This window comes from Mesoplodon mirus (assembly GCF_964341445.2).
Source record: "Mesoplodon mirus genome assembly, chromosome: 6".
Lineage (NCBI taxonomy): Eukaryota > Metazoa > Chordata > Mammalia > Artiodactyla > Ziphiidae > Mesoplodon > Mesoplodon mirus.
Genome location: NC_138982.1, coordinates 99,427,437 through 99,455,358, shown reverse-complemented (window position 1 = coordinate 99,455,358; position 27,922 = coordinate 99,427,437). Strand labels below are relative to the sequence as shown.

Genomic DNA, 27,922 nt, shown 5'->3' with positions numbered 1-27,922 from the left:
ATTGCACCCCCCCACCACAATAGTTTCTGTCCAATGGCTTCCCTTCACTAACAAAAATGAAAAGAAAGAATGGCATTACAACAGGGACAGTACAGAAAAGCTAATTTTTTTGGCCCACTGGTAAAATTTAGGACAAAAAGCTACTTAGCACAATGTCAGCTTATCAATCAACATCAGCATTCTGCTGTGTCAGGAATTAGACATTATTTTCACAAGCTTTGAGGCCAATACCAGGTAGAAATCAAAATAAATGCACTGGAGGAAAAAGTTTAAATTAGAAAATATACAACTACCAATTCTTTATAATATAAGGGATTTTAATTCCAACTCTCAGGAATCCTTTGCACTGCTTTTCAGTCACTTTCTCCCCTACTCAGTCTACCTTCTCAAGTTATAATAAGAACTTTTAGAATTAAAGGTTGAAGTTGAAAAATAAGCCCAAAGACAATTTTGAAAGCATATTTTATAAATGAGAAATGAAGACATACAGCTCTAGAATGTAATGGGAACACCCTGAAATGCTATTATCTTTTCATGTGGTCTATTTTCATATCTAAAAGCTACTAAGGAGATTTAAAAGACTATCAAGACATTATGTTACTGGAAATCACTCTTGGTTTTGGTAATCTTTTTAAGGTTCCGAACATTCCATAATATTTTACAGTAAAATTCTGTGAAAATGCATCTTTCTCTTACTTTTCTTACAACAAATTAATTTCTGATTGATCTGAAAGATCTTCTTAAGTAAGCTGGACCATATCATTCCCTGCTTAAAACCATCCAGTAACTTCCCACTGCTATTGCCTATACATAAGCGTCCAAACTCCCGTTACTCCACTCCTGCCACTCCGGCTTCCCACATGTAACTTTGGTGGATTCAAAAAGTACTAATCTCTTCCTCAAAGAAAACAGTTTGAAAAGATTAGGTACTGAAAAGATTAGGTACTATGTATTCAATTTCCACAGGCATAAATTTAAACTCTGTGAATACTGGTAAGAATACAGACAAATTATAAAAAAGAAAAGACATTCACTTCTGCCTAGTATGTCACACAATCAAACTATTATTTAAAGCAATCTATTAGATAACTTAGCTTTTTTTATCCAGGATTTGAATAAGTTTCATCTCATCATAATGAATAACTGTCCAGCAGAGTCAACTTCATGATTCCATGTGATTCTGCCAAGTGAACTCAAAAAATATGTGGAGCTGAAACTTGTATGGAATCCTGACATTAATGCATCAAGCAAAAATCAGTTGTCAAAATTACTTTTGAAAATTCTTCAGAAGAGTAACACACTGGAAGTGCAAGGTAGGAGCTATTATTATCCCCATTTTACACATAAAGCAACTGAAGCCCAGAGAGATCAAGAAGCTTGCCCAAAGCAAGATTCAAACAAGCAATCTGACTCCACATTGCCTAAACTTTACTTCTATACTGCATGGATTGTCATCCACACTTTATGAAGAATGAATATCATCAGAATCACATCCAGACTCACACTCTGGAACTGAAACAAAGGAAATAGTTCAGGTATTATATCTTGCTCACTACTGACCCCAGAGCAAAAGGACAGAGAATCATCAGCATAATTAGGTCTTTTTCTTTTTGCTAAGCAAGTGTAATTGATTTCATTTTAGTTAAAAGCACATTTGATGTGACTCCACTGTACAATGATCAACAGGATAGTCTTTATCCTGAAGGAACTCTAGAGACAGTGCAGGAAACAAGTGAACTGGCAGCCTCTCAAAAGAACTACCGCTGATCAAACACTGAAACCCCAATTCACATTAAGAAAATGTACATTATGTGATTAGAAACTTGTGTAGCTAATAACTAGAAAATTTTTAGTTCGAAGAGTAGCAACTGCATATATACACACACTTACGTACAAACTATGTGGGTAAAACATAAGGTTTAGGAACAAATAACTCAAGTAATAAATCTAAAAGGAAACAATGAGAAACATAGTAAATATGTCTTCTCTCTCTACAACAAACACTGCTGAAACTTGTCAAAGAGACAAAACTAGGAACCTGCCCTCCACCTCCTGCAGAGGCAAATCTACTATGGAAAACAAGTTACATTTAAACACCAAAGCAACAAAGTATTGATTCAATCCCCATAAATTTATTAGAATACAAAGTAAGAAAACAATCAGGGTTTGAATCATCAGTCAAGGTTACTTCAGTGAAGGTTACTTGGAACAATCTGCTCTGGAACCAAAAGGACTAACAAACGACAGTCAGGAAAATACTCCAAGGAGGAAAAACAACGCCAAAAGGGTTATTCAGCACACAGACAGAGAAGAAATTCAGGAGACCAGAAAGGGAGCTCTAAAACAAGTCCTGCGATGGTAACATGACTATGTTACAGATGGCTTTCAATGACATGAATTTGGTAATTAGGAATCACTGTAAATTCTTAGCGAGTATTTATAAAATATTATTCTGACGATCACACACATATAGTCACTAAAAGGAAAGGAGCTAGAATCAGGTACATTAATCCATGTGTAAGGAAATAAAATAGGTACAGTAATCTCCCCTTTATCTATAGGGGATACATTCGAAGACCCCCAGTGAATGCCTGAAATTGTGAATAGTACTGAAACCTATATATACATTTTTCCTATATATAAGTACCAAGGATAAAGTTTAATTTATACATTAGGCACTGTAAGAGATTCATAACAGTAACTAAAAATAAAATCGAACAATTATAACAATATACTGTAATAAAATTATGTGAATGTGGTCTCTTTCTCAAAATATCTTATTGTACAAATTTAATGCTTTTTCCGTCTTAACTAAACACACACCGTGGCTGTAACTTTTGCAGTTTGAATGTGACAGCAAAACTAGCAGACTTCTCTTTCCTCCTTCACAGTTGAGAAATAGATTTATTCTTACCATAGATCTTAGCGACCTCACCATATGATTATTTTTCCTTTCCCTTTAAGTCAAGCACATTAACCTTTTCACTGAAAAGAAGCAGCTTAATGGCTTCTCTCTAGCATATCTGAATTGCCAGCATCACTACTCTTGTGCTTTGGGCTATTAAGTAAAATAAGGGTTACTAGTACAAGAGTCAATCTGATAGCTACAAAGTGACTAACGGGCAGGATATGCTGGACAAAGGGATGATTCACATCCAGGGTAGGATCGAGTGGGACTGTGTGAATTTTCATAATGCTACTCAGAATGGCGCACAATTTAAAATTTATGAGTTGTTTTTTTCTGGAATTTTCCATTTAATATTTTCAGACCACCGTTTACTGTGGGTAACTGAAACTACAGAAAGCTGAAACTGGCTAAGAGGGAACTACTATATTACTTATCACCATAATTACACATTTACATCCAGTTAAAATATACATGACGTGGTTCCATAATGTTTCTCTTAAATGGTTTTATTCCCTTAAACTTACCAAATTCCAAAGGCATATTTTAAAATTTGGATCCCAACTTTACAGAAGTAGCAATCAACTCTGGAACACTTACCTCATGAGAAACAATCTTTCAGTACTTAATTGACCAACTGTTACTTTTATAAGAATCAAATCTAGGATAAATGATACCTAAGATAATAAGAAAGTCCTTTCCCATATTACGTCCTGAAATTCAAAAATCTACAACCCCACCCACTAAATTGTAACACAGAGAACTCTTTACCTAAGAAGAAACTACTTGTAAGAATGCTGCTTCCAGGGCTTCCCAGGTGGCGCAGTGGTTTAGAATCCGCCTGCCAATGCAGGGGACACGTGTTCAAGCCCTGGTCCGGGAAGATCCCACATGCCGCAAAGCAACTAAGCCTGTGAACCACAACTGTTGAGCCTGCACTCTAGAGCCCGAGAGCCACAACTACTGAGCCCGCATGCCGCAACTACTGAAGCTTGCTTGCCTAGAGCCCGTGCTCCGCAACAAGAGAAGCCACTGCAATGAGAAGCCCGTGCACCACAACGAAGACCCAACGCAGCCAAAAATAAATAAATTTATATTAAAAAAAAGAATGCTGCTTCTGCAGGATTATGGTTGTAGTTCATACAAAATCACGTGATTTATAAAAAGAATGCCTAAATGACATTTACGACTGTTAAACTAATTTCTAGGATAAACTGGTAGAATACAAATGAAAAGCTGGAAATTCTGAAAAAATATTCAGTTTGTGGGAATTTCTTTTAAATGTCAAATAATGAAGCTTCATCAGTTCATTCACTCAACACTTGCTATGTGCCAGGTTCTGAAAAACGGTGAGAAAGATAGGGCCAGTCCCAGCCTTCACAGAGTCAAGAGTTTAGTAGGAAAGACATGAATAAGTGACTCTAGTACCATGTGGTAAGTGCTGTGGAAGAGAAAAATTCAGTGTTATGTAATCACATAACAGTATGCTTAGGTAGAAGAGTTTCAGAAAAGGTGACATGACATACATGTTGTGACTTGAAGGATGAGAAGGTAGGGGTACTGGGCATTGTTACAGAACATCCAAAGGCAAGAAACAAGAAGTGGCAAGAGATGAAGACAAGAGGTAAGCAGGATCAAGATCACAGAGGGTCTTAAATCATAATGAATTTGAACTTTACCTTGGTGAGCAATGAACAGACCACTTAACAGTTCTAAGCATGGGACTGTTAGGATTTACTCTAGTACTGACAAAATGGATTGGAGGAAGACACTAATGAGAGTATCAGTTATTCAGTCAAGAAATAGCAGTGGGAATGGAGGAGTAGTCAGATATTTAAGAAGTAGAATTTTCTGGACATGTTTCTAGATTGGATGTGGAGAACATGGAAAGAATAGAAAGTTAGGGATGATGTCCAAGTTTCTGGCTTGGGAAACTAGTTAGATGACACATTAAATGATAAGGAATAGTCTCAGGAGAAACAGGAGTCTGGTGTGAAACACTTGTAATGAGGTGAAGATTTCCTTTAAATCTGGGCCTTTTGAGAGGTCTGGGCTATAAACAAGAAATTAGGGGGCCATCAGTATATAAGTGTTAGGTGAAGCTTCTGGAGGGCAAGCAAGCATCCAGTGAAGGTATGGAATATAAGAATGCCTATGACAGAACCATGAAGGTCACCAAAAGAGGCAGAGAAAAGAGCCTGGAAAGGAGACTGAGAGGAGTCAGCAAGGAGAGGTTATCAGGAAGTTTTAAGAAAGGCAAAGAAAATCAGGAGAACATAGTGTCTCAGAAGCTAAAGGAAAAAATATGAAATTAAGAGAAGACAATGCGAAATACTGCAAAGCATCAAGTAAGATAAAGACTGAAAGGTGTTCTCTAGACTTAATTATATAAGAATGTCACTAGTGACCCTGATTAAAAAAAAAAAAGATTAGAAAAAGATCATTGAGGGGGAAGAATTATTTCATTTCAACCATGACTGATAACAGCAGGTTACTCAGTTTTTGACCCCTTTATTAAAATGTTTAGGTACATCTCTCCCTTCCTATTCTAAAGGACTGACTTAGGTTAGTGGTTCCTAAACATTTCCTGTTGGGATAACTCCTGTGTAACATTGAAAAAACTTGAACACTAGAGTAACTGCTTTTTAAAATCATCAAATTAAAAACAATTGGATAAAACACTACTATAAAGTCAATAATAAATACATGCACATTAGAAAAAAAACCACAGGGACTTCCCTGGTGGCGCAGTGGTTAAGAATCTGCCTGCCAGGGGCTTCCCTGGTGGTGCAGTGGTTGAGAATCTGTCTGCCAATGCAGGGGACATGGGTTCAAGCCCTGGTCTGGGAAGATCCCACATGCCGCGGAGCAGCTAGCCCCGTGAGCTACAATTACTGAGCCTGCGCGTCTGGAGCCTGTGCTCCGCAACAAGAGAGGCCGCGATAATGAGAGGCCCGCGCACCGCGATGAGGAGTGGCCCGCACTTGCCGCAACTAGAGAAAGCCCTCGCACAGAAACGAAGACCCAACACAGCCATAAATAAATAAATAAAATTAAAAAAAAAAAAAAAAGAATCTGCCTGCCACTGCAGGGGACATGGGTTCGAGCCCTAGTCCAGGAAGATCCCACATGTCGTGGAGCAACTAAGCCCGTGTGCCACAACTACTGAGCGTGCACTCTAGAGCCCGTGTGCCACAACTACTGAAGCCCAGGTGCCTAGAACCTGTGCTCTGCAACAACAGAAGCCACCGCAGTGAGAAGCCCGCACACCGCAACAAAGAGTGGGCCCCGCTCGCCGCAACTGGAGAGAGCCCACGCGCAGCAACTAAGACCCAATGCAGCCAAAAATAAATAAATGTATTAGAATAAAAAAAATAGGTTGCTTGAAAAAAGAAATACCTAAGACATTTGTGCAACCAGATACCATGCTTGGTATATATGTGGGCATGATGCTCCCCTGTGATAACTCTGGCCCAAAGACTGAGAAGTCCTGTGGATTAGATGATTGGCAAAAAACCTTACCAACTTTGAAAAATCTGTAATTCTCAAGTTTTCAAAATAAATTACTGAAGCAAAATGGCACATCATGGTAGATTTTATAATGGCCCAAAGTGGAATATGATTTAATACTTTACCTCTATCTCACAATCAACTGTGATTAGACGCCTTTCTCTGGTGAAATCCTAAAATCCCCATTAATTAAAAATATGAATTTTTGCTTTTGCTTTACAAGTATATGCTATCCCAGAAAAAAAATAATTTGATATAGCCTGCTTGCACGTGAATATCTCAAACCCAATAGACAGAAGCCCAGTTATTTTATTAGTTCATTTTTACATTAAGGCAAACATAAGCCAACAGACAATAACCACTGATTTTCCACTTTATTCACTGATATTGAACCCTGAACTGACAATATTTGTCCATTCCTTCATTGCCTTAAAATTTACAGCTATTGCTCAGGTGGAGAAAGAACAGTCAGAGCATCAGGATTCTGCCAGTTTTTCCATCAGTTCCAAACAAATGCTTTCTTGTTTACAAAACCCACTGAGGTTGACAATTTAAAGGTGCTATTCAAATATAAAGCAATTTCTCCAACCACTGATGATAATAAATTTCAATTTGTGGTCAGTTATATTTAGGTAATTTAATAATAACTCTGAGGACTAGACTATAAAAAAGACAAAAAATAGTCTTTCAGTATTTATTGGTCACCATCAGCTAAAATACAAATTTCCATTAAAAAAATGGCAAAGACATTCTTACTGTTGCTTTACTAAAGTATCATCTAGTAACTCAAAGCAAGACTACAGGTACCACCCCACAAATTCCACAAGAACAGTATATGCAAGTGTTCTGCTCAATTTTATTTTGGGTCAAACGGAATCATTTTAAAGCAGTTCAAGTTATACAAAGAAGTCAATGTTAAAGTCTAATTTTTAGCGGCAGTCAGGTGAATTAAAAAATACGTTCTGATAAAACTACAATACACCATGAAATTAAAAAATTATCACAGTGTTGACCTAGACAATGCTGAAAAGCTGAAAATGGGATTTAAGGAAATCTAAAATCTGAAAGACAGTTTGCTGAATTCTATCAAATACCAAAGAGGTGAGGTGGGGTAGTACTTGAAACTGCAATGAAATATCAAAACCTTGTTTCTTTTATAGAAATTATCTTTATTTTTGGTGACTATTATAGAACAGAGAACTTTTATGTATTTTTCATTCACCTACTATTCTTCTGTGATTAAAATAAGCAAATGAAATAGGAAACGACCAGAGAATTTCAGAAATATGAAAACAAGACAAATGATGACTAATTCAAAGAATCACCTTGATTACCACTCTCATTAATAGCACTCAGAATCACCAATTTTTAGGGCTGGAAGAAATATAAGAGATCCAATATTTTAATTCTCTTATTCTACAGGGATGACACTAACGTCGAAGAGATAAAATGACTTTCTCAAGGTAACCATGCTGGAGAGCCCAATATAAAGCACACTTCTCCTGGTTCTCACAGTCCATGGGTTCTTCCAGCATACTTGTACTGCATCTTTTCTGCATTTTCTTTTTAAAGCAGTATCTTACTCTCTCGTTAGAAAGACTATTTGGCTCTCTCAGGGCCTAGCACAACGCCAGATATACAGGATGCACTAAACTAAGGTAGTTTGCTTCCACATCAGAACTTCCTTTAAAATTAATTTGACTACTTAGTAAAAACATGTCTTCAGTCTGAATAGTATAATGTGGAAATAACTTGCAAATGTATATAATTGGGAGTTTTTTGACCAAAGGTTACTGTGAACTCTGATTTACTCCGTAACCGCCATTGTACAATCTCAGACTCAGATAAAATCCTCCACCTCACGTTATCTCACCCCAGTATTGTTAAATGCAGCCAGGCCAATTCCCCCCACAGCTGTCAGCTACCAGAAGGATTTAATAGTTCAACAAAGCCATACAAAGCAGTTAATTCACCAGACACTCCGACGCTTGGCTTAACCGTATGTCAGGCTTGATCATGTAAATTTCCAGGTAAAATTTAAAAATGAATTTAAGATGCTTCTACCCCAAAAGTTTAAGAACTCATGCCCACAGATGAAATAAATGCCACTGAACACAATTTTACTCTTGTCAACCAACAGTCACTGTATTTACCTATCCCCAAACCTAAAATACTTCAAAAAAGGGGATTCGCTTGTTATTAAAAGATTACTACTAATTAAGTCCTAGGCCCTAGACATGACCAAGGCAATTCATATCACAACGTACCGATAGTTAAGGGAATTTGGCTCCTTCATTAGTTAGTTAAATACAATCATCATATTTGCAAATGTCCCCGTACCCACAACGCTAAGGATAAATGCTGTGTCACTGAAAGGCAAATATTTTTCTGAAACCAAAAGGAAGCTCTCAACGAATGTTGCTAACCTGTGCCCTCGGGCTACTCCATTCCCTATAAAGGCAGCCAGAACTGAGTTTCCCTAAACCCATGCGCTGCCTGTTGGCAGCTTCCGTCTGATGGGAAGCCCCCTGACGGGCATAACCCGTCAAGGAAAGGCTGCACCCGCCGGGTTCTACCTCCAGGGCTCGGGGCTGCTTCTCACCATTTCCAGGTGAGTACCGGGGCCCTCGGGGTGTCCGCTGCCTGGGGCCGGACTGGCCCTGCCCTCCGGGGTCTTCCGTTCACTGTTGCGCTTCAGGCCGCTGGCGTCGCCTCGGCCCCCGGTCTCCCGGCGCCGCCGCTGCCGGCTCCACAGGTACATGGCACCCGCACCCAGCAGCAGGGGCGCCCCGACCGCCAGCGCCAGCTGCCATCGCGGCAGGCCCCCGGTGCCCGGGCCCGCAGTCGCACTGCCGCCGCCCACCCCACTCCCGGAGCCGGGAATAGCCGCTGCGACCACCGCCGCCTCCACAGGCTTAGAGGCGGCCATGACGAGTGTCCTCCGCCACCGCCTCCTTGCTGTTCACGGGCGCCACAGTCACCAGGCAGCGTGAGAAGAAAAACGGGAGGGAGGCAAGGACGCAAAGCAGTGAGAGAACAAGCACGCTAGGCAGCAAGAGCGGACGACAGAAAAAGGCCAGAGGTCACCGGAAGCCCAAGGCATGCCGGGCCAGACCTGGCCGTCGTCTTCCCTTCTCAACCTGGGAGGGAGGAATGGGAAGGGTGGAGGAGTGGTGAATCACTTCCGGGTCAAAGTAAACTGGGCGTGCGGTGAAAGTCCCAGGCATCCCTTTTTGTTTTCTTTCGTTCCGCTGCTGTTTGTGAGACTAGCTTCTGGGATCTTGGGCCTCGGGTGGTAGCCGATGCCGTTCCCTACGCCTTCAATAAAGAAGGGCAGAGGGCTCTCTGGTATAGCGAAGCGGAAGAGGGGCGCACATACGGCGGGTTTTTGGTGGTCGGGGGAGCAGAGGAAGAGGCTCTGAAACTGCGCTAAGAATGGGCGGGAGTAGCAGAAGAGTTGTGAAGATTATTGGCTGGCAGGAGTGGTGGGCGGGGCGTAGGCCGAGCTGCCTCATTTACTGGTGGAATTTGGACCCCTCGTTTTCTCGTTACTGCCACGTTGACGCTACTTAGAGCCCGGCGGTGTTAGGTCCGTTGTCTGTACCCGTGTCCTCGGAAACCAACGGATTGGAAGGACTTTTAAAAATATGGGAGGAAAGAGCCAAAAGCTGAAGATAGCTCGCTGTATCACCGACCTTATTAGCTCTACCATGACCAGATTTTAGTTTGGACGAATTTGAGGTTATTGGGGGCAACAGCAGGTGGCACAAATCAGGCTCGGTGGAAACGGGCAAATACAGGTTGGCTCCAGTTGAAACGGCTTGAACGGCGTCCCTGCGACTCACCGTCTGCGCCAATTACGAAAGCGATGACGTCTGTGTGTTGTTATGAGGTTCTCGAACTGAGTGGGTAGAAATGCGAAGACCTAGAGTTCCCACTTTTCCTGTACGTATTTGTGTCATACCGGATTCCTCTTGACACCTCGCTCCCTGGAGCATCCGCGGCCTCGCCAGTGCACTGTTCCGCCCACTGTCATGCCGTTTTGCACTAGATGTCTCAGCCCTCTTGCCACATCCCAAGTAGAATTTTCAATTCATAGCTTTTATGTATCTAATAGCTTTGTCAAATCCTTTCCTCATGTTCTGCAGCAGACCTCTTAAAATACAAAAATTTCCCTTTCAAGAAATTGTTTAGGGCTTCCCTGGTGGCGCAGCGGTTGAGAGTCCGCCTGCCGATGCAGGGGACGCGGGTTCGTGCCCCGGTCCGGGAAGATCCCACATGCTGCGGAGCGGCTGCGCCCGTGAGCCACGGCCGCTGGGCCTGCGCGTGCGGAGCCTGTGCTCCGCAATGGGAGAGGCCACAACAGTGAGAGGCCCGCGTACCGCACAAAAAAAAAAAAAAAAGAAATTGTTTAGAATTCTTTTTTTTTTTTTTTTTTTTTTTTTTTGCGGTACGCGGGCCTCTCACTGTTGTGGCCTCTCCCGCTGCGGAGCACAGGCTCCGGACGCGCAGGCTCAGCGACCATGGCTCACGGGCCCAGCCGCTCCGCGGCATGTGGGATCCTCCCGGACCGGGGCACGAACCCGTGTCCCCTGCATCGGCAGGCGGACTCTCAACCGCTGCGCCACCAGGGAAGCCCCTGTTTAGAATTCTTGATAGAAAATACTAAACAAGAAATTGTTTAGTATTTTCAAGAATAAAACACAAGTATTAATAGAAAATCAGAATCCAGAAACTGTGGCTTCCCATTTCAGATATACTGATTTGCAGACCCTCATATTAAAAAGTTACAAATGATGATTTTGCTTTTGGGTACAACAGAGATTTTCAGCATCACTATAGCGGTGCATAAAAATCAAGAGGAGATAATTTATTAAACGGCACTAAAATAGACTTAATGGCCTAATTAGAAAGCTTCAGCATCATTGCTTTTCTCTTGCTTCATGTGGGTTCCTATGAGTAAATTGCTTTCGGCCTGTAGGGTTCCTTAGCAACAGGCTAAAAAGATGAGCTAAAAATAATAGCAATAGAACTGGTTTGATCAAATAGTGATTGTTCCAGGCAATGACTTCTCTTCCTTCCTGATTCCCAACCCCCAAAGGCAAGTCTTCTGTTCTTAATGTAATTTTTCCCTTGCCTTTTCAGAACAGAGTTGGGATCTTTCTTTCTTGAAATTTCAATTTTTCTGCAGCCTCAGTGGATTGTAGAATGCTAGTAATTACAAACTACCGGTAGGAACTGAAATATATAAAGTTTTTAAAAGAAACTTTATTTTTTGGAAGAGGTAATAGATTGTTATTGTTAAAATTCAAAAGTTACTGTGAATAGTCTCCTTAAAACCCTGTTCCCCAGCCACCCAGTTCCCTGCAAAGGCAATGTTAGAGTTCCTTGAAACATTTTGTTCAATTAGCAATTATTTATCTAAAGGGTTGGTTTTCTTTGGTTTTATTTTTAAGATTGGCATGTATATGAATTTGTCTTTGTTACTTTTATACTTTGTTAAACATCTAATTTCCATCCCTAGCCTATTCATCTTTTTTCTCCCATTTTCTCCACCATTTCCTAATTGATTATAGTATAGAACTGAGTAAAAGTGTCACTACCTCTGTGACCTCACTGACCTGATGCATAAATTTCTAAGCTGTGAATACTGAAAACAGGTTATATTAAAGATTTAATTAGATGACATTTAAGGTCTTTTTAGTGTAATGTTTGTTACAAAATAGGAGGCACTCAATGCTTAGTTGTGTTTTTCTAAATTTTAAAGGAGAGAAGTAAAAAAATTGTCTTTTTTTATTTTTTATTTTTTTCTTTTCTTTTTTTCTTTTTTTTTTTTTTGCGGTATGCGGGCCTCTCACTGTTGTGGCCTCTCCCGTTGCGGAGCACAGGCTCCGGATGCGCAGGCCCAGCGGCCATGGCTCACGGGCCCAGCCGCTCCGCGGCATATGGGATCCTCCCAGACCGGGGCACGAACCCGTATCCCCTGCATCGGCAGGCGGACTCTCAACCACTGCGCCACCAGGGAGGCCCAAAAATTGTCTTTTTTTAAATTGAAGTTTTATATATGTGAACATAGATATTTTCTTGCTAGATTAATGGAAGTCAATAGAAGAAGCTTTCTTCACTTTTCTGGTCTGTGTCTTAGGAGGCATTTGAATGAGGCTGAAGATCTAATGGCCTAGGATGCAGAACACCTGAGTTCTTATTCTAGCTTTTAATACTACTAAGCTGTGGGTGTGACTGGGCACCTGCTTTCTATATAATGTGACCAGTAGATTAGATAATTCCTAAAGCTTCTCATAGCTTTAAAATTGTATGATTTTATCCCCTCAATTGTCATCGCTACATCAAAGCCTTTTTTGATTGGTAGAGTTAGTGGATAGCTGGTTGGTTGATTGGTAGCCAAGCCTTCCAGTGAGTCCACAAACATGCTTATCTTAGGCACATACATACACAGCTTGATTCTCTTTCAGTTCTTCCTTAGGTTTACATTCTTTCTCTGTTTTTCTTCACTGAAAAGTTACTTGAAAGAATTGTTTATACTTGTTACTTCTACCTATTTATCACCAATTTCATCCAAAATCTCTTATAATCTAGTTTCTAACTTTTTTACTAGTCTGAAACTGCTTTAAGAGTCACAAGTTATTGTTTGTTTTTAGCTTTCATATGCTTTTATTGGAGCACTTAATACCATGGGTCATTCTGTACTTGAATGGCTTTCAGGAGACTAAATTCTCCCTTTTCTTCCACTCTGATGAATCTCTAGGTACATACTGTCCAGTAGAACTTTCTGTGATGTTGGAAATGTTTTATAACTCTGATATTCAATATGGTAGCCACTTGAAATATAGCTAGTATGACTAATTAAATTTTTCATTTTAATTTAAATTGGTTTAAGTCCCTTCATGTGGCTAATGGCTACCATATTGGACAGCACACCTCTAGATCTTCCTCAAGGAAGAGAATCCATAAAAATATGTCCTCTTCTTTCTCTTCATTCTCTTCATTTGTAACCAAAGGACATTGTTTCAGGTACCATATCTCTGAAGATAATCTCTATCTTCACATCTCCTGGTATGACTTATCTTTTCACCTGTAGCCCTGTAATTTTCCTACTGTTTATTGAGCAGCTTTGCCTGGATGCCTCATTTAAAAAATATATAACACATTGTGCTCCCTCCTCATTCTCTTCCTTTGTATAATCCTTTTTTCTCATAATACCACTATTACCTTGCTGGTTACCATACTTGAAACCTTAGACCTTTTTGAGCCTTTCTTTTTTCCAACTGTATCTACCCAAGTACAAGTAAATGTACCAATATACACATACATAAACACAAAATCAGCTGTGAAGTCATGATGATTCTTTGTAATACCTTTTTAATATTTTTCTTCCGGGCCTCCCTGGTGGCGCAGTGGTTGAGAGTCCGCCTGCCGATGCAGGGGATACGGGTTCGTGCCCCGGTCTGGGAGGATCCCATATGCCGCGGAGCGGCTGGGCCCATGAGCCATGGCCGCTGAGCCTGTGCGTCCGGAGCCTGTGCTCCGCAACGGGAGAGGCCACAACAGTGAGAGGCCCGCGTACAGCAAAAAAAAAAAAAAAAAAAAAAAAATTTTTCTTCCTTTTCATGCCCCCTGCCACTTCCCAGTTCAAATATGTGAAAACACTTAAAAGCATGTCTGACATATAGTAGGTGCTCAATAAATAGTTTCTTCCCTTCTTTTCTCTCTTTTTTCCATTTCCTTCATCTTTCCTGAAGGCTCTATTAGCTTCCCCACCTGTAGTTCCTCTCTTCTATGTGTCACTTTGCACCTTGATACTAGATTATTCTTCCCAAAGCATAACTCCAATTTCATTCTTTTTTTCTTTCTTTCTTTATTTGGTTGCGCCAGGTCTTAGTTGCGGCAGGCGGGCTCCTTAGTTGTGGCATGCGAACTCTTAGTTGAGGCATGCATGTGGGATCTAGTTTGTGGACCAGGGATCAAACCCAGGCCTTTCATTGGGAGCGCGGAGCCTTATCCACTGTGCCACCAGAGTCCCTCCAATTTCATTTTTGAGCTCAAAGGCTTTTAGACTCACTCTACTTCCTATAAACGTCTCTGCCCACCCCCACATCCTTTCTTACACTTTGTCTTTTTCCTTGGTCCACATTCTTAGCAGTTAGCAGTGTTTGAAATTATTTATTTATGTGACCCCGCAATAGGACATAAGCTCCATGAGGATAGAAACTTTGTTCACTTTGTACTCCCAGAGCCCAGAATTTAGTCAGTGTAATGGTTGATTTTATGTGTCAACTTGGCCACGAGGAACCCAGGTATTTGGTCAAACATTATTCTGGGTGTGTCTGTGAGGGTTGGTTGTTGTTTTTGTTTTGTTTTGTTTTTTTGTTTGTATGTTTTTCTGATGAGATTAACATTTGAATCAATCCTACTGAGTGAAGCAGATTGCCTTCCCTAAAGTGAGTGGCCATAATCAGTTGAAGGCCTGAATAGAACAAAAAGATTGAACCTTCCTTGTGTAAGAGGGAACTTCAACTGTCTGACTACTTTGAGCTGGGACATTGATCTTTTCCTGCCTTTGGACTTGAACGGAAACATTGGCTCTTTTTGGGTCTTGAGCTTGCCAGCTTTCACACTGGTATTTACACCATCAGGTCTCTTGGGTCTCTGGTTGTAGACTGCAGATCTTGGGACTTCTCAGCCTCTATAATTGCATGAGTCTGTTCCTTTTATAAATTTCTATATAAATTTCTGGTTCTGTTTTTCTGGAGAACCCTAAGTAATACCAATACATTTTGGTACTAGGAATAGAGTACTGCTGTAACAAATACCAAAAAATGTGAAAGTGGCTTTGGAATTGTGTGATGGGTAGAGGCTGGAAGAACTTTGAAGCCCATGCTAGAAAAAGCTGAGATTGCTGTGAAGAAACTGTTGATAGGTATAAGGACATTAAAGATGATTCTGGTGAGGGCTCAGAAAGAAAAGAGGCAAGCAGGAGACAAAGCTTTCACCTTACAGAAATACATGAATAGTCATGAACAGAATGTTGGTAGAAATATGGATGATAAAGGCCATTCCAGTGACAACTCAGATGGAAATGAGGGAAAGGTTACTGGAAATTGGAGGAAAGAAATCCTCATAATAAAGCGTCAAAAAACTTGACTGAATTGTGTTGTACGTGAATTTGGGTTGAGAAGGACATCAATTTGGGGGGGCTGGGGGCCTCATTCCCTGTACCAAAACTTGTGTTAGTCTACTAGGACTACTATAATCAAATACCACAGACTGGTTGGCTTAACTAACAGAAATTTATTTCTTACAGTTCTGTAAGGTGGGAAGTCCAAGATCAAGGTTCTGGACAGTTAGCTTTCTGGTGAGGGCTCTATTCCTGGCTTGCAGATGGCTGCCTTCTCACTGTGTCCTCAGGTGATTTTCTTTCTTTTTCTTTTCCTCACCAGAGGGGAGAGAGAGCTGCAAGCTCTTTAGGGTCTCCTATTATAAAGGCACTAATCCCAGTGGACCAGGGTCCTACCCTCATGACCTCATCAAAAATATTCAGTGTATAGCAGGCACTCAATATAGTAGGCACTCAATAAAGATTTTTTTAAGTAAACTATATTAAAGGGTATCAAAGAAGGAAAAAGTGGCATTCAAGATTGAATAGGTAAAATGCACCTTAAAACAATATTGAGTGTCTACTATATGCAGGCTTTCCTTTAAAAACCTAAAATACTTTTTCTGGAACTTTCTAAAACATATCACTTTTCTACTTGTTTTATAGAATTACATTTGTGCTACCTCATCGACTGGACTATAAGCATCCCAGGTCAGGATCTATATCTGATTTATCTTGTGTCTTCTACAGTGCGTAACACAGTGCCTGCTCTAATGCGGTATGTCAAAACAAGGGAATATGTTTTCTCTCTTTGCATTGGACTATACAGAAGTTTATATTTCTTTTTCACAGTTACCACATTGCCATAATTATTTGTTCTCATGTGTACTCTCCATACTCAATTTTGAGCGTCTGAAGGGTAGGGACCATGTTCTAGTCATCTTTGTACTCCCACATCTATTACAGGCTGGGCATATAAGGGGTATTTGTTAACATTTATTTATCTACCCAACATGATACCAGAAATGTGGTCAATGCTGAACAAAGAGTTGATGAAGTATTTGGCAGTTTCCTGACTACTGCTTTATCTCCATTCCTGTTGCCAGCATTAATGGTCTGGTGCCACCACTGCCGTCCAATATCACTGGTATCAGCCGGGAAATCAACTCAGTTGCTGCTACTGCTGCCATCACCAGAAATAGTCTGCTTGCATCACCACCATCATCACAGCCACTTGTTCCCAGTCCTAAGCATGCTGTAGTCACTGCTACCATCTCCACCACTGCAGCTGCTTTCACCAGGACCTGCTTGGTTTGTCCTTCATATTCCACTCATATGTAGAAGTACTTGTTTCTTCTGAGCCCTCATGCTGTTAATTTTTCTCCAGTCTTTCTCATAATGGTTTCTGCCTTATTCAGCTTCCATCAGAGCATCAGTTGAGTGGGTGGTACTACTTTGCTTCTCAGGGGGAATGGCACTTTAATGATTCAGTCAAGTAGTTGCTCTTTTTGCTGTCAGAAGAAGCCTCTGTATTATCTTCAGGGAACAATCTACAATAACCCTAGATCCCTCTCCTTAGCTGTGACTGTTAGCTCATATGTATACTTTAGGCACTCATTTGCCACCTTTCTGCCCACTCACACAGATTCATAAGATCTTCCCATCCTCATCAACTTAGTTCATTGCCACCCACAAGAGTCTATGTCATTTGCAAATGTAGAAACAGTGCTTTGCACTTTAATTTATAAAGATATTGCATATAGGTTATACTAATTGTGCCCTGCACAAGGATGCTGGGAGAAGTGGGGGCTGAGATTCAGCCTGCGCTTTGTTCATCACAGTCTAGTGTTAGGCTGTGCCTGCCAGGAGAAAGGTATTTTTCTGATTTGCATGAAGATGCTGGCCCATCACTAAGTGACCCTGGTCATGCAGACCTGATCTTTGCATTGGTCTAGCACTGAACCTGAGATCCTCTATGCTATGCTTGCCTATCTTTACCTTTTGTTGTTTTCCCTAACCAGTGGAAAATAGCCTCAACTCCAATAATGAGGAGGAGACTCAATTTTGTTAAAGTTTGAAAAAATATAAAACCTTAAAAAATAGTTTCTATACCTATCTTCCAGTTATCTATTGCTGCTTGACAAACTGTCACAAATGATAGTGGTTTAAAACAACTATTTTATTACATCTCACAATTTTGTTGCTGAGGAATTTGGGCAAGGCTTGATTGACTCTTTTCTTCTGCTGGTGCCAGCAGAGTTTACTCTCCTGGTGGATGGCTGGTCTGATGGGTTCAGGCTTCACTCAGTGTCTGACACCTTGGTGAAGATAGCTTGGAGACTGGAATCATTTGAGAGTATCAGGTGGAGCACCTTCTTGTGGCCTTTCCAGCATAGCAGTCAGGGGAGTCAGACTTATGTGACAGCTCAGGGTTCCTAAGAGTCCCAGGCAGAAGCTGCAAAGCTTTCCAAAACTTCACTTCTACCATGTTCTGTGGGTCAAACATGTTAGTAAGAACAGGACAGATTCATGGGGGAGTGAATTAGACTCCAACTCTCAATGGAAGAAGTAGCAAAAAGTTGCAATTATTTTTAATCTACCATGATCTTCTACCAAGATTTAACCAAAGTTGTATTTTGCCATATTTACTTGTGATGCAATTAGAAAAACATTTTCATTATAGAACCTTGATAAAATAAACATCATATCTAAAAGTGAAATATTAGTAGTTTTCTTTTTGAAGTCAAGAACCAGTCAAGCTTTTCAGGTTTATTACATGTTACTGAAGTGTTAATAAAACAAAAAGGGAAATAAAAGGACAGTGGAAACAAAGAAGTAACATTATTATTATTATTATTATTTGTTTGTTTTTTTGTTTTTTGTTTTTTTGCGGTACGCAGGCCTCTCACTGCTGTGGCCTCTCCCGTTGCGGAGCACAGGCTCCGGACGCGCAGGCCCAACGGCCATGGCTCAGGGGCCCAGCCGCTCTGCAGCTTGTGGGATCTTCCCGGACCGGGGCACAAACCCGTGTCCCCTGCATCGGCAGGCAGACTCTCAACCACTGCGCCACCAGGGAAGCCCACTTTTTATTATTTATGGACAATATGTCTCCATAGAAAATCCAAGAAAATCTATAATCTAGGTCTAAAAAAAATAGTGCAGCAACATTGTGGATAAAAGGATAACACGATTCTCAAATTGGTCCCTTGTGCTTTCTAAACTATTGGCTATTTTGTGATCCTCTTGTTCTTAGGTCTGACGGATGCCCTTTTACTTCATTCTTCCTTCAGCATGGCCAATTATATCAGGTCTTAGCTGTTGGTTGTGTGACCTCACACGTCCACTTGGGGGTGGAGGACATCTTGTTGCCAATATTTGTTGCAGCGTTGTCCATAGGTTTTTAAATTAATTAATTAATTAATTAATTTTTGGCTGTGTTGGGTCTTTGTTTCTGTGCGAGGGCTTTCTCTAGTTGCGGCAAGCAGGGGCCACTCTTCATCGCGGTGCGCGGGCCTCTCACTGTCGTGGCCTCTCTGGTTGTGGAGCACAGGCTCCAGATGCGCAGGTTCAGTAGTTGTGGCTCACGGGCCTAGTTGCTCCGCGGCATGTGGGATCTTCCCAGACCAGGGCTTGAACCCGTGTCCCCTGAATTGGCAGGCAGATTCTGAACCACTGCACCACCAGAGAAGCCCCATGGGTGTTTTCATTTACAGTTGCGCTATTGGTTTTTATGTGGGGATTCAGAGAGGTTGAAAAGCTATGCTATCTTCCCAGAGTACCTGTAGTTCAATAGCATTTTGATCTAGTCGCTACCCATTTGTGTAACTCCCACTGTTTTATATATATATGCTTCATTAAAGTTTTTCTTTTTAGTACTCTGAAGATTCCCCATTGTTTATTGACTCAAAATTTAATTTTTCCAATTTATTTTTCTAAATGTCATAAGTATTTTGTCACAATTCCCTTTAAATGTTTGTTGATCCACTCCTTTATTGTACATCGCAAAATTTTTCCCCTATTAAAAGTGAGACTCACAAGAGTCTAATTCCCCCAGCCCAGTTCTTCTCTGAAGCACTTCTCATGGGGAGGCTTATGGACTCAAGTTAAAAGAAAGTGCTGAGATGCATCTATTTGATGGGCCTGGAGCAGTTCCTGTTTGATAAGGTTTCCACTACAGATGCAAGAAAAAAGTGTCCTCACACTTTCCGTCTGTCTGATTGTGGCAGCCCAGATTGAATGCGGGAATACAGGAAAAAATTGCAACTCACAAATTAAAAAAGTACTGAGGCACTACCCTTAGGCTCTGAAATTGCACTGTGAAATTAATACCTGGGAGGAAGCCTTTTCTGAAGTATGACACACTGATGAGCTGAACTGATAAAGTTTTTTACATAGTGGTAAATTTTAACAAACAGTGTGTTCAATCTGTTATAGAATAATAGGTGCTCAGGGATCAAAAAGACCTTGAGAGGTCGTACAATTAATAACACTCCTGGAGTCAGAGCTGCACAGGGTCCATCTCTGGCAGATGAGAATCAATGCTGTGTTTAAAGGTCTCTTATGAAAGAGATGAGATATTGTTTTATAAAAACCTATTACAGTATCTAAAACCTTTGACTCTGATGAAGCCTAGCATTAGCCAGAATCCTGCAGAACTCAATGATGCTTAATGCCGAAGTAACTGGATATTTATATAACAAATATTCTAGTAGGCAAACCTCGAAAAACATACCTTATTTCCCTCACATATTTTTTACATCAACAGTGGTATATTTTTAAAATAGTTTTCATAATATAAGCTACATAGCTTTTTAGAATAAAAAATGATAATTATGTACCTTCATGTACATGCTTTAGGACACTTGGTTAAGCAACAAGCAATCTGTGTCTTGATAATCACCTCAAAAGGCTTGCAAACTTCACAGTGTAACTGGACAACGATCATGGAAATGGATGATTACATTAGGATATGTTGCCTGCAAAAGAACGTTCTGACAGTCAAGACATTAAATAGAACGTAGCACACAGTTTCAAGCACTGCTTTCTGGCAAGTGAAAACTGTCTAAAAACCACTGATGTATTTTGACTACAGAAAAAAAAAAGAGAAAGAAAGGGAAAAAAAGAGATGTAGCAGTGTAGTTCTTCTGTACATAGCATTTCTTTTCCAGAGCGAGACTGGCTTGGGCAAGCTTGAAAGCAGTGTGAGGAATAATTCTTCCCTTTAACTGTTAAGAAAAAAAATGAACTAAAAAATACATTACTATAACATATAGGGGCTATGGAGAATGAAATAAAGGGAATGAAATGAAATAAAAGGAAATGAATGAAAGAGTGAAATAAAGGCAAGATCATCTATGCATTTTTGCAGTCTTCTGAGGCAGCAAATGTGAAAGAGGGCACTGCAAAGCCACTTCATTTTTACACAGGTCAAGGATCATTGTCACTGATTACCTGGGCACCCTTGATGTCTGATCACTTTATGAGAACACACACCACAAGTTTCCTACCCTCTAAGAGAAGGTAATTCCTTTCATATTATGTACCATAAGAAAATGGACAATCAAACTCTAGAAAACTGCAGCTATCTCAGCCACTTGACACTTTGCATAAACACTGTGGCTTGGCACGGCAGGGTATTAGAGCAGGGTCAAAAGGGCAGCTCCCTTTGGTCCCATGCCCCTGGCAGCATCTCCTCAAGGCAGGTGTCCAAGTCCCTGCCAAGGAAAGCTGGCGGATGGGCTCCCAGGGTGCGGCATGGCCTCCTCTCACGCCCTGGCTTCCCAGACAGGACGGAAGAGCAGTTCTCCCCCAGCTGCCAAGACTTGACACCTGCTGCTGCTCCTTTGCTGTGCTAGGTTTGTTACAAGAACTTTAGGACACGCAAAGTGGAGAGCCATCTTTCTCTCACACTTTAAAAGAGATGGGCTTAACTAGGGAAAAAGATGGAGGTGGACTAATTTTATATAATGTAGACCAAATTCTTTTTCTTTGGGTGGTAAATTTATATCTTGTTACTTTGGTAAAATTTTTGGCCCAAGGTTTGAAGAGTTCCCTTTCCTTCCTGCATTGGGGTCCCAGAGACCACCCCCAGGTTTGGTGGCTCACTAAAAGAACTCACAGGGCTCAACATGTACTCATAGCTAAGATTTATAACAGTGAAAAGATACAAAGCAAAATCAGCAAACAGAAAAAGCCCTTAGGTGAAGTCCAGAGGAAACCTGTCTCAAGCTTCCAAGAGTCCTTTCCTAGTGGAGTCACACATGGCGTGCTTAATTCCTCCAGCAACGTTTTGTGACAACACGTGCCAAGTGTTTACCAGGGAAGCTCACTGGAGCCTCAGAACCCTAAGCTTTTATTTGATGCTGGACATGTAGGCATGCTCTGCCTGGCAGGTACCAAAACTCTGGACTTTCAGAAGGAAAGCAGTTGTTCAGCATAAATCACCTTGGTTGTACAAGCAGTATAGGCCACTCTTATCAGTTAGGGTTTTTTTTAATCTTTATTTTTTATTGAAGTACAGTTAATATTCAATGTTGTGCTAGTTTCTGGTGTACAGCAAAGTGATTCAGTTATATATATATATATATATATTTACTGAAGTATAGTTGAATTACAATGTTGGGTTATTTACTGCAGTACATACAGCAAAGTGACTCAGTTATATATACATATTTATATACATATATATTATTTCCATTATGGTTTATTACAGGATACTGATTATAGTTTCCTGTGCTTACAATAGGACCTTGTTGTTTATCCATTCTATATATATGTAATAGTTTGCATCTGCTACTCCCAAACTCCCAGTCCAACTCTCCCCTGCCCCTTCTCCCCCTTGGCAACCACAAGCCTGTTCTCTATATCTCTGAGTCTGTTTCTGTTTTGTAGATAAGTTCATTTGTGTCATATTTTAGATTGCACATATAAGTGATATCATATGGTATTTGTCTTTCTATTTCTGACTTACTTCACTTAGTATGATAATCTCTAGGTCCATCTGTGTAGCTGCAAATGGCATAATTTTGTTCTTTTTTATGGCTGAGTAATATTCCATTGTATATATAAACCACATCTTCTTTAACCATTCAACTGTCGATGAACATTTAGGTCGTTTCCATGTCTTGGCTATTGTAAATAGTGCTGCTGTGAACATAGGGGTACATGTATCTTTTTGAATTATAGTTTTGTCTGGATATATGCCCAGAAGTGGGATTGCTGGATCATATGGCAACTCTATTTTTAGGTTTTTGAGGAACTTCCATACTGTTTTCCATAGTGGCTGCACCAATTTACCTTCCCACGAACAGTGTAGGAGGGTTCCAGTTAGGGAAAGTTTTATATCACTACAGGGGACTGGTTACCAGCCAAGTTCCCAGATACCAGTTAAGGGCCAACCTTGCAAGGAGGCCTTTCTAAGGATAGGCAGTCTCAGCCTTCTGTGTTACCTCTTTTCTGCAGAGTCTACCTTCTTGGCCAAGGCATTTTTAGAACAAAATTATTTTCAGTAGGACCCCATGTAGCAGGGTGAAAGTATCCTGTAATACTGACTTTTGTTATGCCCTCTAGGGGTCCTGGATTTAGCCAATTTAAACAAATCCCATTAAAAATAAAGATCATTCTTAGAAAGCTAGGTGGCTTTCTCCTTAAGTTTTTGTATTAACCTTTTCTTAACCTGGCCTGAGCCATCGATTCAAGCACAACACAATTCTGACTGGTAAGTTGAAGCTGACCTGCGTGCCTTCCAGGACTGAGGCGGTCCATGATAGTCAAGGTACACACGGAGAGTACCCTTGGAAACAAAAAGTGTGCAACTGTTAAGTCATCCCAACAAGGACACACATTAGTCAGGCAATACAGGTTAACGAGGCTTCCAGTGTGGCTTTCCACTGTGGATCCGTCTGCCTTAGGGCTCTCTGTCCAGTCCAAATAATTCAGTTGAGTCCCTAGTTTTATTTTTATTTATTTTTTTTAAAGAAACTGCTTTTTATTTATTTATTTATTTATTTTTGACTGTACTGGATCTTCGTTTCTGTGCGAGGGCCTTCTCTAGTTGCAGCAAGCGGGGGCCACTCTTCATCGCGGTGTGCGGGCCTCTCACTGTCGTGGCCTCTCCTGTTGTGGAGCACAGGCTCCAGACGCACAGGCTCAGTAGTTGTGGCTCACGGGCTTAGTTGCTCCGCGGCATGTGGGATCCTCCCAGACCAGGGCTCGAACCCGCGTCCCCTGCATTGGCAGGCAGACTCTCAACCACTGCGCCACCAGGGAAGCCCAAGTCCCTAGTTTTAGAAGGATTTCTAGAAGGCAGTCAGTTTCAATCAGTTTTGCTTGTCTTTCACATCAGTTCATTTGCCTCATGAGTGGGGACACCATCTACAGGTGTTCTTCGTGGAAATTTAGGAGCTGGGGACATTCCCCGTTGTGTCACAGTGTTGTTAGGTGTGCTCATAGGCTCAGCAGTCAGTTTGAATTCAAGACCTTACAGCATCTTGAGAAGGCAACATTGGCATTCAGGAGTGGTTCTTTTTTTTTTTTTGGCCATACTGGTCAACTTGTGGGATCTTAGCTTCCAGACCAGGGATTGAAACTGGGACCCTGGAAGTGAAAGCGCCGAGTCCTAACCACTGGACTGCCAGGGAATTCCCTCACGAGCAGTTCTGAAAAACATCAGTTATAAAAAACAGAAATCATTAATGCCCACCTTTCCCTGCATCTCCCAGGTGCTGGCTTTTTGCTTTTTCTGTGTTATTACAAAATCAGCGTGTCTCATACAGTAATCTTAACTTTACATTTTTTTCCCAATCATTTTTTATTCTCATCTAGACCTTTCAGCAGGAAGTGTTTGGTATAAAGAGAGTGTTGAGAATTTAGCTAAGCTACTCCATGCTGTTGCTGCCTCAGCATCTATTTTGTTTGGCCAAGCAGCCAGCAGTGACCTTAAACTGACACTAGTCCCCTCAGGCAAACCCATGCCCCAGATGGCAGCTCACAGAGTCACAAGGAAATGTAAGTTCCTGATATGACCTCCCCAACAGCCCTTGTGATCAGCAATCTCCCCTGCTTCCCAGTGCCTTCCCCTTATATGCTCCTTAGATAAGACCAATAAGACCTTTGTGGGATTTATCAGAACCCACAATTTGTTTGAATTGACCAATCAGACCTTAGCCTGGGAACCACAAAGCACTCCACCCATAGACTCTAATAAAAACATGTTCTCCAGGTCCTGCTTCTCTCTGTCTGCACTCTGCCTTGACCTCCCCATGTGGTCCCTCAAAGCATGCCAGGTACTTCCTCCAGGACCTGTGAGTAATGAACTTCTCTATTTTAATTCCTCTTGTGATCTACTGTTGAAATTCAGCTCACCATCTGATACCCTGCACTCCACTTAATAAGTATTAATTTAACAAATCCAAACAGAGGAATAGAAAAATTTACACAGAAAAACAATTTTAATAAACTTAGCCAGAAAGACACATCATGTTCAGGAACTGGTAGGACAAAATCCTGAATTTTCAAGAGTTTTCAGAATGTGTTTACATAACTCTGATGCCTGTCATTCTGATCATTTATTCAGTAAATAGCCCAGAAAAGACCAATCTCTGTCTGGGGACAGCTATGTTTAATAATCAAAATTCCTAACTAAGAAGAAATGTGAGTGAAGTAGAATCAGGTTATTAGTCCATTGTAAATGTCAAATAATCTTAAAATCCAAACACAAGTCAACAGCAGTGAGACATGCCTGGGAAGGGGATGAGAACCCTATCTGTTAGGAGTGGGTGCAGAAGTCCCACTCCCCGTAACGTGCTCTCTCCCAACTTGGAGCTTTCGACAGGAATCATAAGTTAGGTTTCTTGTGATTAATCATCTCACATGCAATTAGTTCCTGCATTATACAGTTAGAGCCACTAGAAGCTTGGTTTCATATGGTCCCGTCAGAGAACAAGCACTTTCCCATGGGCATCTGCAAGATACCTTTGTGGTCCAGTCAGCATCCATAATGTTTTTATAGTTTATGGCCCCATAAGGGGGGAGGGTCTTAAATCTGCAATAGTCCCAGAGTCTGAGTTCTGTTCATTGAGCCTATGTCTGCTTTTAGAGGTCCGTCAGAGTCCTTATGGACCAGCACAATCATTATGAGGTTTCATCCTACTGTTAGGTCCAGGCAAATAGGATTTCTGAATTCAGGATTCCAAAAAGGACTTTTCTTCTTTAGCAGCAGCAAAGCCAAGAGACTACTGGGCCAGACAGTGAGGTTTCAAGTCCTTCTAAGACCCTTTTATCTTGTCAGACTTAAAGCCCAAATTGACCCACTCAAAAATATGCACATTAGACTGGAAAATCATCAGCCTCTAAGGGTTAGACATTTGCTTTTTTAAAATTATCTTTATTGGAGTATGATTGCTTTACATTGTTGTGTTAGTTTCTGCTGTACAACAAAGTTAATCAGCTATATGCATACATATATCCCCATCCCCTTCCTCTTGAGCCTCCTTCCTACCCTCCTTATCCCACCCCTCTAGGTGGCCACAAAGCACCGAGCTGATCTCCCTGTGCTATGCAGCAGCTTCCCACTAGCCATCCATTTTACATTTGGCAGTGTATGTATGTCAATGCTACTCTCTCACTTCATCCCAGCTTACCCTTCCCCCACTGTGTCGTCAAGTCCATTCTCTACATCTGCATCTTTATTCCTGCCCTGCCACTTGGTTCATCAGTACCGTTTTTTTAGATTCCATATATGTGAGTTAGCATACGGTATTTGTTTTTCTCTTTCTGACTTACTTCACTCTGTAGGACAAACTCTAGTAGACATCTGATTTTATAAGAACTTATTAGCAAACTAAAACCTGCCTTTTAAAATGCAAAAGTTGATTTTCCTGTGGAGATTTTCTCTCCTTTTATGTTGTCTACCTTTTCCCATAGACTCCAACAGGCAAAAATAATCAGTTGTGAGATTTCGATACCCAAAGAGTTTAAATTTTAACCCATCCACCAGCAGCAAAAAGCAAGGAATTTATGTTCTACTAACACCGTTTATTGGGCAGCTTTCCCTGACTGCGATAATCCCTCTAACATGTATGAAATTACAAGCATATAGTATTTTACATTTATTTTTATCATACATCCAGAAGCAATAGCCACAAAATAAAAAGCCATTTTTTTGAAAGTCTCTCTTTCTCTCTCTCTTTTTCATTGCAAGTTTACACAATCCCCCTAGCAGTAAACTCAGTGCTTTCAGGATTGACATTATAGCTGCTTAGAGATCCCAGCTGGAATGCAAGGGGCTGCTGTAACAGTGGATAAAATGTTGTTTTTCCCTTCTCCTTTATTTCTGATTTATCTAAAGCTTGCCTTGGCACTGACAATCTTTTCCCCTCCCACCTGGAGGAGAGAACAAAACCCTAAGGCATCATCCAGGCTGCAACTGCAATTTTTAATCTCCTCACTTCAGCTACCATTGCCAAAAGCAGCCAGCACATTCAATGAGCCAATCCTTCTGGAGTTGGACGTATCATTTAAAATTTCATAGGTAATCTTTACCTTTCATAGCAGACATCATCTCTGCTGCCATTTCATATCACAGATGACTAGGTAGACACTTGGCATTGAAAGTTTATCATTATGTCCCCTTCATCCTTTTTCTAAATACTGCTTTAGCCATATTTCAGTGAGTTGGGCTTGTTTTAGTGAATCCCATTTCTGATACTAACTGCCACCCCCAGTTTGGAGATTTGTTAGAAGAATCCACAGGACTCATCATATAGTTGTATTTGTGGATAAGGTTTATTACACTGAAAGGATACAAAGCAAAATCAAAAACGGAAAGGCATATTGGGTGAAGTCTGAAGGATACCAGGAATAAATTTCCAAAATTCCTTTTTCCAGGTAAATCCCATAGGATGTGCTTAATTCCACCAGCAATGAGTTGTGGCAACACATGTGAAATGTTTTCTACATGTTCATTAAAGACTTAGTGCTCAGGGTTTTTGCTGGGTACTGGTCATGTAGGTACCCTACTGTGAACTGAATATCTGTGGGCCTCCAAAGTTCATATGTTAAAGCCTAATCCCCAGTGTGGTGGTATTTGGAGATGGGACCATAGGTCATGAGGCTGGAGCTGTCAGGAATGAGATTAGTGCCTGTGTGGTTAGTTTAAATGTCAATTTGACTAGCTATGCGGTGCCCACATTAAACATTATTTCTGGGTGTATCTGTGAGGATGTATCTAGATAAGATTAACATTTGAATTGTTGGGCTCAGTAAAGTAAATAGGCCAATGTGGGTGGGCATGATACAATCAGTTGAGGGCTGGAATAGAACAGAAGGCAAAAGAAGGAGAAATTCACCCTTTTTTCTTGCCTCACTGCTTAAGCTGGGCGATCTCATCTCAT

The 27,922-nt window shown here is 40.9% G+C and overlaps 2 protein-coding genes across 2 annotated transcripts in view; one reads left to right on the top strand and one right to left on the bottom strand.

Moving 5' to 3' along the window:
- The window catches only part of TOMM70 (translocase of outer mitochondrial membrane 70), a 45,009-nt gene extending 35,454 nt beyond the window's left edge, over positions 1 to 9,555 (bottom strand). Inside the window, exon 1 of the mRNA XM_082626080.1 lies at positions 9,018 to 9,555. Coding sequence (XP_082482206.1) covers positions 9,018 to 9,344 — 327 coding nt within the window. The 5' untranslated portion in view covers positions 9,345 to 9,555. The remainder of the gene's footprint in view (positions 1 to 9,017) is intronic.
- A 399-nt stretch (positions 9,556 to 9,954) lies between these two features.
- The window catches only part of LNP1 (leukemia NUP98 fusion partner 1), a 38,892-nt gene continuing 20,924 nt past the window's right edge, over positions 9,955 to 27,922 (top strand). The window contains exons 1-2 of the mRNA XM_082626083.1: positions 9,955 to 10,360; positions 24,751 to 24,832. The gene's annotated coding sequence lies outside the window, so the exon portion shown is untranslated. The remainder of the gene's footprint in view (positions 10,361 to 24,750; positions 24,833 to 27,922) is intronic.